The sequence below is a fragment of the Perissodus microlepis genome, chromosome 7 (assembly GCF_051167445.1).
Source record: "Perissodus microlepis isolate ML-2025 ecotype Zambia chromosome 7, ASM5116744v1, whole genome shotgun sequence".
NCBI lineage: Eukaryota > Metazoa > Chordata > Actinopteri > Cichliformes > Cichlidae > Perissodus > Perissodus microlepis.
Genome location: NC_140467.1, coordinates 11,648,976 through 11,662,694, shown reverse-complemented (window position 1 = coordinate 11,662,694; position 13,719 = coordinate 11,648,976). Strand labels below are relative to the sequence as shown.

Sequence of the window (13,719 nt, the reverse complement as noted above, 5' to 3'; positions counted from 1 at the left end):
AGAGAAATTAAATAACCACCATCATTATACCCGTTATCTCCAACTAGAGGTTTAGGTTTAGTGGAATCGCTAAGTCAAAGAAAGCCTGACTTGGTTTGTTTTATACCTTCCTGGACTTGAGGTTTAGGCTTGCAAAAGTTCCACTTTAAGTCAACCCCGTGATCTTGTACCTGGCCTCATGTTTCCCAGTCAGGGTGGTAGTTGTTGAGCAGTGACAGCACTGGAGTAGCCTTATGATTAATGATGCTTTCTTCCCGATATTGATTAATCCCTTTTAACCTCGTCACATTTACTAGGCGTATGCTCTGATGTAACGCGTTAATACCACAGAAGCCGAGACACTGAAGTGTTGTAGACAGCTCAGTTTCACATGCTTAATTAAAACTTTTTAAATGTACTTGACCTCCTGTCATTTAAGGATTTTGAATATGCTTAAAATTTCAGCTCTGCTATTTGAGGTTATTTGAGTTTAGCTGCTCAGTTCTTCTGTATTTCCCACGAAATATGCCATGAAATTGTACCGTATGTCACCCACGCACTCAATTATTACCCTGCCTGGCTTTCTGTAGCGATGCACACAGTTGTAATAATCACTTTTAATGTATTGGCAAATTAAATCTGCAGGTGTCTGCAGTTGTGTAAAACACTTCTAGTGCTAAACAACCATACTGAGAAACTCTCAGTTTGCTTCTTTTGCTTCTGTCTTCATTTGTGAGCTTTCCAAACAGCGTGTTCAGAAAGAAAGTCCCCCAATCATCATATTTATTCACTGTTCACTCCACATTTTCCCCCTGGTCTTTAGCGTCCCACCTGTAGTGGCTCTATGCCCCACCAGTGGGCCCTGCTGCACAGTTTGAGAACCGTTGCTCTGAGGGAAGCTTCCTTGTGAGACTCAGAAATATAAGCAAACCCGAGAAAGACCTCATCACTTTTAATCCTTTCTCTTTTTAAGCTGTGTGATGGGGTTTATTCCAGACACTTCAGATGGCTCTGGCTTCGTATTAATATTAGATGAATCCAAGATATATCTGCTGGAGTGAGCGAAGCATTCTTCTAGCAGGAAATATTTCTCATTTTAAAGGCTTAGCTTTTCTTGGCTGAATTTTTTTGGGGGCCATGTGTTTGAATATGTGATTTGCTGCTTTTGAATTTTAGTTTTTCTGCTCTTCTATTGCAGCGGGATGCAAAGGGACAATATCTGTTTGACCTCATCTGCCATCACCTCAACTTACTGGAAAAAGACTATTTTGGCATCAGATATGTGGATCCAGACAAGCAGCGGGTAAGTGTTTACATCTGTGAATGTGGCAAGAGGTTTTTTGTGTTTATACTAATGTGCATTTCATTTATGGTTTTCTTAGTGAGGTACTTTTCACAAAATTAAAATCTAGTCTGAGAGAAAGAAATGCTCATCCTTGAAATACACAATATCATTAAGGTGAAAGGCATCTGTTTCTTCCTGGGGGTCAGATGAGATTATCTTTAATTAGTCTCATGTCTTTGCACGAGCTTTGAGTCTTGATAGAAAGTTCAGCTAATGCCTAATGGGCCCATTGTTTTACTAGAGAGGGAAATAGAGAACCAGTTAAAGTTGAGATGTTAAAAATTATTTCATTTACTGGAATCATAAACCTCAAATATTTAAACCGTTTTCTATAAATGGTAGTATGTTTGTGTGACATGAAACTCACCTCATCTGAGTCACACGTTGGTCTGTTGCTAAGAAAGCTGTATTGATGTTGAAAACTTTTGCATTCCTACTTTTTTTGCACATAAAAATGGTATTAACATCCGTCCGTACTTCTTATATGTTATGACATATACATTAACATGTTTGCGTTAGTTATTGTTAAATTGAAATTGTTAGTAAGAAAGGAAATTTTCAGCTCCTCAGAAAATTCCGCCGTTGGTATTTTAGATAATTTTAAATTTTATTCAATTTTATTTATATAGCCTCAGGGGAATTTATATTGTAAGGTGAAAACCCTGCAATAATTTGACAGAAAACCCCAACACTCAGACAACTGTGCAAGCACTTAGTGATAGTGAGCGACAGTGGGACGGAAAAACACTCTTTTAACAGGAAGTAGCTTTAGGTTCAGAGAGAGAGCATCTGCAGCAAGTGATCGGAGATGAGAGAAGGGAAACAGGAGACAAAACAGTCTGTGGAAGAGATCCAGAGATTAATAATTACTAATCATTAAATGCAAAGTGGCTTATAAACTCAAAGTGGGTGAAAAGAGGTAAATGGAGAAGAAACGCTCAGTGCATCATGGGAAGCCCCCAGCAACCAAGGCCTATTGCAGCATAACTAAGGGAGGATTCAGGGCCACCTGATCCTGCTCTAACCATATGCTTTATTGAAAAGGTCAGTGTGGCAGGGTGTGGTTTGTGGCTCAGCTGCAGGGGAGGGGTCGAGCAGTGGGTTTAGGGTGCGGTGTCAGGGGAGGCCGGCTCGCACACCTGACCTCATCACCTAATCAGGTCTACCCTGTTAAGGATCTTGCTGGGACTGGAGGGGTGAGCGGTGTGTGCTACAGAAATGGGGCAGCTGGAAAGACAGACCTTTAAAAACTGGAAAATAAAAGACGCTGAAAAACTGCAACACTGTGGTCGTCGGGTCCTTCATTGTCACAGAACGTTTTAAGCCTAATCTTAAAAGTAGAGAGGCAGTTCCTACTTCTGGTGAAAGAGTATATAGTCTTTGAGTTGAAACTAAAGTGCTAAGTTTTTAAACTGCCTTGTTTTATCTCTGGCTTCCAAACTTTTAAAAGCAGAAGCTGTTGAATGTGAACTAAGAGTGACTTTGTGCACACATTACTGTGTTGCATTGTGTCAAAACGACGTCCATGCCTGCAGTTTAAAATTTGAATGTTTTTGATTTAGAGCGAGATTGTGGTCCAGAGTGAAAAGTTGTGTTCTTCGGTGTCTCTTGCTCACGCCACCTTTCAGACTGAAGGCCGTCCCAACAGGCGCTTCTGCTGTGAGGCATATAGATGCACTGCTGGATTCATGAAGTATTAACATGTTCACAGATCACGTTGTAGCTCTTCAGACAAGAACCAAGTTCTGCTGATGCTGCATTTCCTATGCTGTCACTCAGGGCTATTTTGGTGGTTGTTGCTGTGGGTGGGTTTGGTTGGCGAGAAGACAACACCGGAGAAAGATGCAGAGAGAATACGATTCCAGTGAAATGCAGGATCTGAATCTCGCTCTAGAAACACACAAGTGTAGCCAGCAGAGCCCGGTATTAGTATTATTGTCATGTGTGTATTTTATTTAATTTTCTAATTTAACGTGATAATAATAATAATAATAATAATAATAATAAAAGATCATCAATGTGGCATATTATTTAAAAAATGCATGATTTTTTGGGGAGATAGAATATTACCAAAGCTGCTGAAAAACGTTATTATGATTATTATTATTTAAATGAAGTATTAAAATTAGATATATTTCTATTGTTGAAACCACATTATGGATCAATTTTAATTATAATAAAATAAAACTGTGTCATTTGTGTTGCTTTTCAAAAATTCTCTTTTACAGGTATAATTTATTTTTTCATCTTTTGAATACAAGAGTGTAGCTTTAAAATGTTTCTGGCTATTCCCGCCTGCTCAGCCACATTTTTATGCACAAACTGTAAACTTTGTTTAAACTGCTTAACTTGCAGTCATTAATTTATTATGTCAGATGACTGAATAAACTAATTGAAGTATTATTCTATGGAGTAAATCAGAGTTATATATATCTTTGAATGCTTTAATAAAGAATAAACATTTAATATTAAAGGGAATGGGAAACATTATCTATTACTTTTCCATAATTATTTTATTTACCTGAAGTATTTGATGATGTCATTAAAGAAACCTCTGGAAATTCTTTAGGTTCAATGCAGCATTCGCTTATGGCACTGATCAGTCTGTACTGCTGTGACACTATACATGGTGTTAGCAGGTTTTCCCACGTAAAACTGTCAGCAGTAACAGCTGATGTGTGGATTACTCTCAGGGGATGTTTGTGACATTTGTATCTGTCTGTTTTTCTGTCAAATGCAGCACTGGTTGGAGTTTACAAAGTCAATTGCAAAGCAAATGAAATGTAAGTACTTCAGTTACTTTTTGTGTCTTTATAATTAAAGAAGCTTTGAAATTAAGTTGGGAAATCGTTTAAAATGGCATAAAATGTACACTACGTAGCAATATGATGTACATTTGATGTAGCAACAGAAAAAGCTAATTGCTTAGTCATTTAAGTAATTTAATGCAATGAAAAAAAGATCAATAGTTATTTGTCAGTCTGAGCGGGGGAATGTAAACAGTTTGTTCAAGTCTGAAGAACTGTGCTTTAAATTTTAGTCATTTGGTCTGATGTGTCAGTTGTATTTCTATTGTTATGTTTCTAATAGTTAAATCTTTGCTGCTTCCTTGTTCAGGTTACTCTATACAATGTTTTTATTATCTCAGTAAGACTTTCATCTGGATAAAAAAAAAGAGATTATTAATACATTATAATTGTTATAATCTAAGTTTCCTCGTGGAAACCGTTAAAAGGAGGACTTTCTAACAGTATTTTTTGTACAATATTGCATTTAGATCTGAATATTTCGACCAAAAAGTCTTCTGCCTTGTATAGTTGAAGAGGTTATATTTTTATGGATGGATGCAGTGTAATAATAAATCACGTTAAATTCAATTACCGGTATTCAACCTGTCTCTTACTGAGGAGTCCTTTTAAACAAATTTTGAAGATTAGAATTGATAACAAACTCTTGAGATTACGAGTTTAGTTGATTTAAATGTCCAATTAATTAATTTACTCATCAAATTGAATTACATAGATACACTGATGGACAACTAGCGTATATTTTCCAGCAGTCATGCTGAAGAATAATGTCCTTTCCTCCACGCAACACAATCATTTTAAATTCAGTCTTTTGGTTAATGTTAGATTAATATATTAGGAAAATTGTTGGTTGATTTGTTATTTTTAGCAGAGCGACAGAGTGTATGCATCGATCAAGAGACACAAAGGCCTATAAATTAATTTGACCACAGACATTTCTAAAAGCACTTGTCAGATTTCACGTTTCTGCTGATTGTTGGCAATTATTGAAGTTATCCTCGCACATGTCTCAAATATTTCCTGTTTGTTTCCTCCAGCTCAGCCTCCGTTCACCATGTGTCTGAGAGTTAAGTTCTACCCTCCTGATCCTGCTTCCCTCAAGGAGGAAATCACCAGGTATGACCCCCTGTGGTGGCTTTCACTTCAGATGAGTTGATAAAGGCTGTTTGTGTTTTGTTTTTTTTCTAAAGCTAAAGTTTGCATTCATTTCAGTTTAGCAGTGATGAAAAGAGGGAAAGAAGAGAGATGGCAGCTGTGCTGTGGCGTTGTTTTGTTTCCTCAGATTAAATTTGTGCTGTGAAACGTCTAGACTGAGCAAACATGCCTCTTTCTGAAACATTATTCATGTGCTTTCATAATTAAAATGCTTGAGCACTTTACCGTCTAAAACGATGAATATTACACAGAACACCATTTCAGAGGAATGTAACAGCCTTCTCTGGCAGTGCTGAAAGTTAATGGTTGGAAGATTAAAAGCAACATCATGCATGATTTTTGTGCAAACGCACACATTCTCCATGTAATAATCCTCTTCAAATGTAGTCCTGTCTTAATAACGTATCACTTTAAATTGGTGAAAGTAACACTTTCACTCGGACCGAACAGCTGTGAGTTCACACGGTGTCAGTTTGCACTTGTATTCATTACTGACAGGAGAGAGGTCCGCTCCGTCTCTCTCTGCTGTGTAATAAGATGCATTCATGTTTTCTATTGGACCTAAAGAATAGATGAGTAGATGAGATGGGGGCAAAGGTTTCTAATTGAAAGTGGAAATGAATTAGAGAGAAAGGAGTGAGTTCATGGTTATTATTATAGTGCAGTGGGCAGAGCATGGTGCAGACCACAGACAAGACAAATAATCAGTTGCATGCTCATTCACTGCGTACGCCCACTCATTGAAATTGGACTGTTTGGACACTATGTTAATACCAAATTAAATTCAAGGCAAAATAGGCAGCTTTTTGATAAGAGATAAAAATACACTCACCTGCCACTTCATTAGGTATACCCTTTCAACTGCTTGTTAAGGCAGCTATTTCAATAACTCAGTGTATTTCAGCAGTTAAGACGACCCGCTGAAGTTCAAACTAAGCGTCAGAATTGGGAAAAAATGTGATTTAAGTGACTTTGAGGATCGACTATCTTCAGACGTTTATGTGCTTGTTGTTTTAGATCATTCCGATTGATCGTCTCATTTAGGTTTGACATTATGTTGACATTAGCTTGTCATTTTTCAGATGCTCATTGTTTTTAGAGTTTTCAGCTTTAAGTGACCAACGCTGCCTTACACACAGTGAAACTTGACTAGATTGCTTTGAGCTTGACCAGCCCGGTCTGATAAGTCTGGATTTCTGCTGTAACATTCAGATCAGAATTTGGTGTAAACAACATGAAAGGATGGATCCATACTGCCTTGCATCACCAGTTCAAGCTTTTGGTTGTGGTGTAATGGTGTAAGGGGACACTTTGGGACATTATGGGCCCCTTAGTGCCAACTGAGCGTTGTGTAAGTGTCACACCTTACACGAGTATTGTTGATGACCATGGCCATCCCTTTATGAGCCCGTCAGTATGGACCTCTGTGTGAGGAATGTTTTCAGCACTTTGTTGAAGCTATACCACAGTGGACCTTATGAAGTGTCCAGTGAGTGTTATTTGTAGTTACAGGTTATCTTTATTGCAGCATGGTATTAATTTTCACCACCTGTAATAAAACAAAAAAACAACAGCAAAAAAAGCAAAAATGGGAGTACCAGATTAACAACATGGTCGGTTGAATTTATATTGTAATAACAGACTGGTTTGACATCAGCCTATAGTTTTATTTGCCTCCTGTTTCCTTTTTGGTTTGTTTATTGATGGCAGATGTGAGTCCTTGTGGCTATTCCATGTATAAGTTAATGCAGTGGCGTTTCACTGTCCATTACGCAGAACTGTTCTTTTAGCACAGTTTGATATGGTTATGGTTATAGCATCTCTCTTCACCTGTTTGCACTTCTACTTTGATTCTAACTTACTAAATATAGGCAATATTTTTATCCCAGTAACATCCTTGACATCCTTCTTTCAGCCCTTTATAATCATGAGTGAAAATCTGCTATTATATATAAAAGAATTAGTTGGCTATGCTCATTAGTGCTCATATCAGTGTGCAGATGTTTTGAAGTGTAATCAAAAGATCAGCAGCCATCAGCACCAAATAGCTGGGGATGTTGTTGTGCGTGCAGTTTACTCATCATATTTTTAAAAGGGTCTGTGAATCTGCTGCCATGTGAATAACATGAGATGTCTCCATTTAAAAAAAAAAAGAAAAAACATTGTGGAAATGTTCTAGACACTAAAAAGAAAGCAGGTCTTGGGGGGTTTTAGTGTTTTTTCACCTCTAACTATAACAACAGTAATGATAATGGTAGTAATAATAATACTCATCTCTACTATTATTCATCATCATCTTTGCTGCAAATCATTAAGGTTCGCGATTCAGGAGCTGATTGGTTCGATGAGCCTGAAACTAGGCAGGAGATTTTAAGAAAAGCACAGCGGCATCAGTAGCAGCTTCTCCCTTGGGGTCTTTCTGCCATTATTTCACCCAAAATAAAACCCTCATTTCAACTAAATCAAAAAGAAATATTCAAACCACCCATGGGGAACACGAACACAACATGTAGCCTTTGCTCAGGTTTGCCATTCCTGCTTGCTTCATTGTTTACCTGCTAATGTTCACTGAGAAAATCAGCTGTATTTATGACCCGTTTCTTATAATCAGTGAGAGCAGCTGACGTGGTTTTTGTCTTTTGTAGATATCTTGTCTTCCTGCAACTCAAGAGAGACCTCTATCACGGTCGGCTCCTGTGCAAAACCTCGGATGCGGCTATGCTGGCTGCCTACATCCTTCAAGGTAATGAAAAGTGACAGATGGAAATTACTTGTACCACTCTCTGCTTCTCACCGTGTTCTCAACCTCTGTTTCACTGTGCCTCATAGAGCACCGCCAGCCAAGCAAAATAGATTTTCTGAGGATTTTTTCACAAGAACGAAAAATACTCCTCAGAGAGTTCCCTAATGTGATGCAATGAACTTTTCGCTCTATGTGATTTAGCAAACTACTCACAAACAATGAAAGCTTGTTCTGTACCGTATGATAATTACCTCAGTTGCGAGGTAATGAACAAGAAAATCGCACTCTGTTATAAAGTCTTTGAAGCTGTTATCTGGCATCTTGTCATCTTTGAACCACACACACAGTCTCAGCTGGCTTCACAGGGAGGCAGGTCCTCCTGAGGAGGATGGCCTGATGAATTAAACATAGGCTGCCTGGTCAGCTCCTCTTTGCAGAGAGGAATCAACATCAGGGTCATCTAAGGGAGAACAAAACGGCAAGAACCACAAACAAACCTGGCCGTGTTTAGCCCGACTCCCCTGGCATTTAAATCTAATGTCTATCTGATATGAATGTCTGTGGACATGTTTAAAATTTAAATCTTTTTTATTTTGTTATTCCCCCTCCAGCTGAGATCGGTGATTACGACCCTGGGAAGCATCCTGAAGGTTATAGCTCCAAGTTCCAGTTCTTTCCTAAACATTCGGAGAAGTTGGAGCGAAGGATTGCGGACATACACAAGACGGAGCTGATGTAAGAGCCAAAATATATGACCTGCAATCGCTCAGCCAAAAGAAACACTAGACTTGCTTTGACATTTATGTAATTGACTGGCTTGATGAGGTATGAATGGTTTGCACTGGGCTGGATAGACAGTTTATCATCTGTTATTTGAGCAGATAGCGGAGAAAAGCACTTAGACTGTAGCTTGCCCTTTATTTGAACAGTTATTAGCGACGGGTCCTAGCCACAGCATTAACCTGATAAGCAGCAGTGAAAGTGATCTGATGGAGCGGGTTCATGAAGAGGCACAGGAAAAAACACTTTGGAGACAGCTGCTGAGCTGATTAAGCATTTCATTCATTCATCTGCATCATTTTTAAAAATGAATGAATGAGCCACCATGTTATCTTGCATTATTTTGAGGTTGTTTAATAGTTAAAGGTGTCTGGAACAAATATGGGGCAAGTAAAACAAAAATTAAAAAATAAAAATCAGTTTAAAGAAATAATCTGAGTCACAGTAGAGATAGAATTGCAAAAGTCTACTTTTGATGCTGTGGGAGGACAAACCGTATGAGACACTGCTGCCCACTAGTGGTGTGTCTTTTACTTAATACCATGTAAGCACAGAGCTGCCCTGAATACTTAGGTTAATGTGACAGCCAGAAAGAAGCTGACATCAATAATAAGTGTTTCTTTTTGTTTTTTGTCATCCTATAGTTTATTTGCTTCAATTGATCTTGTGTTCATATTTGATCTATTTGGGCGCTTATTCATCTTTACCTCTTTTAGTCTCACTAAACGAGTAGATCTCATTATTGGAAATGTATTTGTTCGTTCCTCTCTTCCAAGCCTTTTCAAATTTAGACATCTCGATATTTAATTTTTAATGTTTGTGGTGGACTGACACAGAAAATCTCTCTTAGTGGACAGAAACCTGAAACATCAGAGCGAAATTTCCTACAGAAAGCTCAGATGCTGGAGACGTATGGTGTTGATCCACATCCATGCAAGGTTGGGTGGCATTTTTAAAAATTATTATTTTGCTCTCTTTAGACATGTTGTAAATGCTTTTCTGTCCATCTTGAATGGACTTGAAATATTCCTTTGGGATCCTCTTCGGTGTTATCTCATTAAGTTTTATTTTGAAATTGTTTTGTGTGCTTCAGGATGTATCTGGGAACCCTGCTTTTCTCGCCTTCACGCCGTTCGGTTTTGTGGTGCTTCAGGGAAACAAGAGAGTTCATTTTCTCAAATGGTGAGCCAAATGTGAAACATTTTCTCATGTGAGCCAATCGCAGCGCACTCCTCGAGTACTCAACTCACAGCAGATCTGTGAGAAGACAAGCATTTTTACTGCGGGCCTTTAGTTAATCTTATTTGACATACATGCTTTTTATGCAGAGTAATCTACATGAAACAGCGTGTGCACAGCAGCTGGATGTACAGTCACAGTCAACAGAGCGACTCCATCTGCCTCTACCTGTGACACGAGCCGGGGGCTCGCATGAACACAGATGGCTAATTACAGCAGCTAAACTGCAAACTAGATCAAGAAAAGATACTAGGAGCTTGTACTTGCAGTTGATTTGAGCTTAATTGAAATCAGGAAAATGCTTCATTGGTTAAATGAAAGTCTACACAGCATGGTGTATTTCTGTTAAACTTTTACCTGCATGCTTTTAAGTCAAGAGGTTACCGTCATGATTATGCAGCCAGACTTATTACGTAATATGTTTGCAGCATTTAGGCTAATGGCTTTGTTTTCTTGCCATCAGCAGCACTCAGATTCCCCTTACTCTCCATTCCCTGTCTGCAGGGAATATTAACACTTTTTTATTTTGGCATCCAAAACATATCTGTGACTGTTTATGCGAACTATAATGAATATTTAAAGAGGCTGTGGCTTTGTGTGCATTGTCTTTCGGACAGGAACGAGGTGACCAAACTCAAGTTTGAAGGCAAGACTTTTCACATATATGCAAATCAGAAGGAGGTGAGAGAATGAATTGTTGGAAAAAGCGTGTTTTGATGACAGTGTGTCTGTAGAAAGTTTCCATCAGAATTTGTTATATTGTCCTGCACGCCCACTTATTTTCAACGTGCAGGACAAAAAGATCATCTTGACATACTTTGCACCCACACCGGAGGCATGCAAGCACCTTTGGAAGTGTGGAGTGGAGAATCAAGCTTTCTATAAGTAAGTCATTTAATTGTTCTTTTCAACCTTTCATCATGATGTAGTTGCTCTGACAGGCAGGGTAGCATTATGGTACCTCAGTATCCTCAGAGCACTTCCCTTCCTGGTTGTTTGTCAGCGAGAAAATGAGGTGTGAGCTGCTGCTGACCTGTAGTGAACGACTGTGCACTGGCACGAGACCACAAGCACTTTCGTGCTCCTTCTGAGATATGGTTCCCCTGTCTCAGCCATGAGTAACTGTGTGAGTCTCTTCTGCGCTCTGCAGCCCAGGAATCATGGTTAACAGAAAAAAAAAACCCAAAAGCTCAGTGTGTGAGCTCAGAGGCTCCCAGCGTGACCCTTTCAATGACTCCCTGAAGTGGCAGACTGTTAATCTCTTATCAGCCTTCCATTTATTAAAATCTTACTGTTCTTGGAAGTATGTGGGAGCAAAAGAGGACACACGATGGAAGCAAAAATATCCCTAGAAAGCAACATGAAATATTAAATATTCATGTCTCACTTAGTATGACAATATAAACATTGAGTCCTGTATGGAGCCGTGTTGAGGATGCACTGCCCAAAAGAGATTAGATGCATAATTTAGTAAAAGAATATTTGATCCTAGTTTCTCGTTTGTTCTGAGATTCAGAAAACAAAAGATCACAGGCATTCGGGGTTTAACTGTGTGATCGTATTAGGGTCATATTCTCCCTAGAATATATGGGATATTGTCATTACTTCCCTTGTTGCTGTCTTTGATTGAATACTTCTTTACTTTTACTTTTCTGTTTTGTTTTTCTCTTCTTTTCCTTTTTCCATCAGGCTTGAGAAGTCAAGTCAGGTTCGCACTGTGTCCAGCAGCAACCTATTCTTCAAGGGCAGCCGTTTCCGCTACAGGTAGAGTACACGACAAGGCAATATGACTGATGACAGGGAGGGGAGGACACTGCAGAAAACCCCCAGCTGGAGTGGAGAGAAGTGTTCCCAGAAGACTTGGCCCTCCTGGCCTTCTGTGCTTTAAAGTCAGGGTACCTTTGCCTGGAGGAAAGGACTGACACCTACCAAGACAGAGGACACAGAGGGGGAAATGAAGGGGACTGATGTCATGACACGTTTTTTTCTTTGGATCTGTTTTAAATCTATATTACGACATAAAAATTACGGAATATTTAGATACTTACCAGCCACTTTATTAGGTACACTGTGCTAGTAGCGGGTTTGATTCCCTTTTGCTTCTGTTTTAAATCTTCATGGCAGATTCAATGAGGTGCTGGAAACATTGGAAATAAGGTTTAAATGATACTTAATAAGTACCACGGGGCTTAAAATGAATATCCCCCATAACATTACACCACTGTCGCCGTTGATACGTGGCAGGATGAATCAATATTTTCATGTTGTTTACACCAAATTCTGAATCTACCTGCTAAATGTCACATGAGACATTGAGACTGATCAGACCAGGCAATGTTTTTCCAGTCGTCTGTTCTGAGCCTGCCCAAACTGTAGCCTCGGTTTCCTGTTATTAGCTGACAGGAGTGGCCCCCTGTGTGGTTTTTCTGCTGCTGTACCCATCTGCTTCAACATTGTGATGTGCATTCAAAGATGCTCTTTTTTTATACTTTGCTTGTAACGAGTGGTTATTTGAGCTACTGTTGCCTTCCTATTGGCTCGAAGCAGTCTGGCCACTGTCCTCTGACGTCAACAGGACTTTTTTTCACTGGAGAACTGATGCTCACTGGGTATTTTCTCTCTTTTAATCCATTCTCTGTAAACCCTAGAGATGGTTGTGTGGGAAAATCCCAGTAGATCAGCCCGTCTAGCACCAACAGCATTCAAAGTCACTTAAATCCCCTTTCTTTCCCATTCCTATGCTCAGTCTTGACCATGCCTACATGCAGTGAATTTAGATATTTGCGTTTGAACAGTTGAACAGGTGTACCTAATTAAGTGGCCAAAGAGTCTAGTTTATTACTCCTGTCTACATTAATCTAATTATAATTCTTGTATTTTTGTTTATACTGGTTTTCAGATATCGATTTAAGATTTCTGACTCTTTAGTTTGTAATGAAAAATTACATTTAAAATTTGTCTCTTTTTGCAAACATTGTTCTGTTTAAATCTTCTTTTGAAAAGTTATTAGTAAAGCTCCTTACACCAGCGATAAGGAAGCATTTTGGCCATAGTAGAAAATCTTAAACTCTAAGAAGATAAACTTAAACCTGTCTGCATAAATACAGCTGAAGGAATGTGACAAAGCAGTCATAGAGAACTTCTGGGTCTGCAAAGGAAAGCCAATGAGGAAGTGCCTCTAAAATGGCATTTCAATTTTTTTCTCATGACCAGAAAGCATGACACTCCTCTAGTTGCAAAAAAACAACAAAAAGTATTGAGTTTACAGATAAGCCTGCTTCTTAATTTATGACCTTTATAAACATTTTCATAATGCATTTATTGTCTTAATCACTGGTTTTAAGTCTTGGTTAATACAACATCATGTTCATTTTGTAAATTATAATCCCATTTAGAAAACAAAGGAGTGTGTATGCTTAAAAGCATGGCTACTTTTAGATTGACCTCAGTTTCTCAGTGACAAGATGGCGAAAACACTTGAGTCAGTTAAATGTGGAGTTCACTTTTAAAGGGCAAACCATGATCATTGTTTTTATATTTTTTGCCAAGAAGTCTATGTGTGCGTTTGTCTTACTGGGTGTAATTCAGTTACAAACTGCTGAATTCACCAGGACAAAATCAATCATGATGCTCATCTACTATACTCATCCACTGCAGTTATAGCTTTCATA

At 38.7% G+C, this 13,719-nt stretch overlaps 1 protein-coding gene across 3 annotated transcripts in view; it reads left to right on the top strand.

Annotated features, from left to right (window-relative positions):
* The window catches only part of frmd5a (FERM domain containing 5a), a 75,156-nt gene that overhangs the window by 51,647 nt on the left and 9,790 nt on the right, over nucleotides 1-13,719 (top strand). For 2 of the 3 annotated variants that reach the window (XM_084933398.1, XM_084933396.1), the window contains exons 2-11: nucleotides 1,178-1,282; nucleotides 4,065-4,107; nucleotides 5,169-5,247; nucleotides 7,932-8,029; nucleotides 8,641-8,764; nucleotides 9,660-9,747; nucleotides 9,903-9,991; nucleotides 10,666-10,729; nucleotides 10,842-10,933; nucleotides 11,738-11,812. In XM_084933398.1, the coding sequence (XP_084789524.1) occupies nucleotides 1,178-1,282; nucleotides 4,065-4,107; nucleotides 5,169-5,247; nucleotides 7,932-8,029; nucleotides 8,641-8,764; nucleotides 9,660-9,747; nucleotides 9,903-9,991; nucleotides 10,666-10,729; nucleotides 10,842-10,933; nucleotides 11,738-11,812 (857 nt within the window). The remainder of the gene's footprint in view (nucleotides 1-1,177; nucleotides 1,283-4,064; nucleotides 4,108-5,168; nucleotides 5,248-7,931; nucleotides 8,030-8,640; nucleotides 8,765-9,659; nucleotides 9,748-9,902; nucleotides 9,992-10,665; nucleotides 10,730-10,841; nucleotides 10,934-11,737; nucleotides 11,813-13,719) is intronic. The other variant, XM_084933397.1, reaches the window with a different exon arrangement.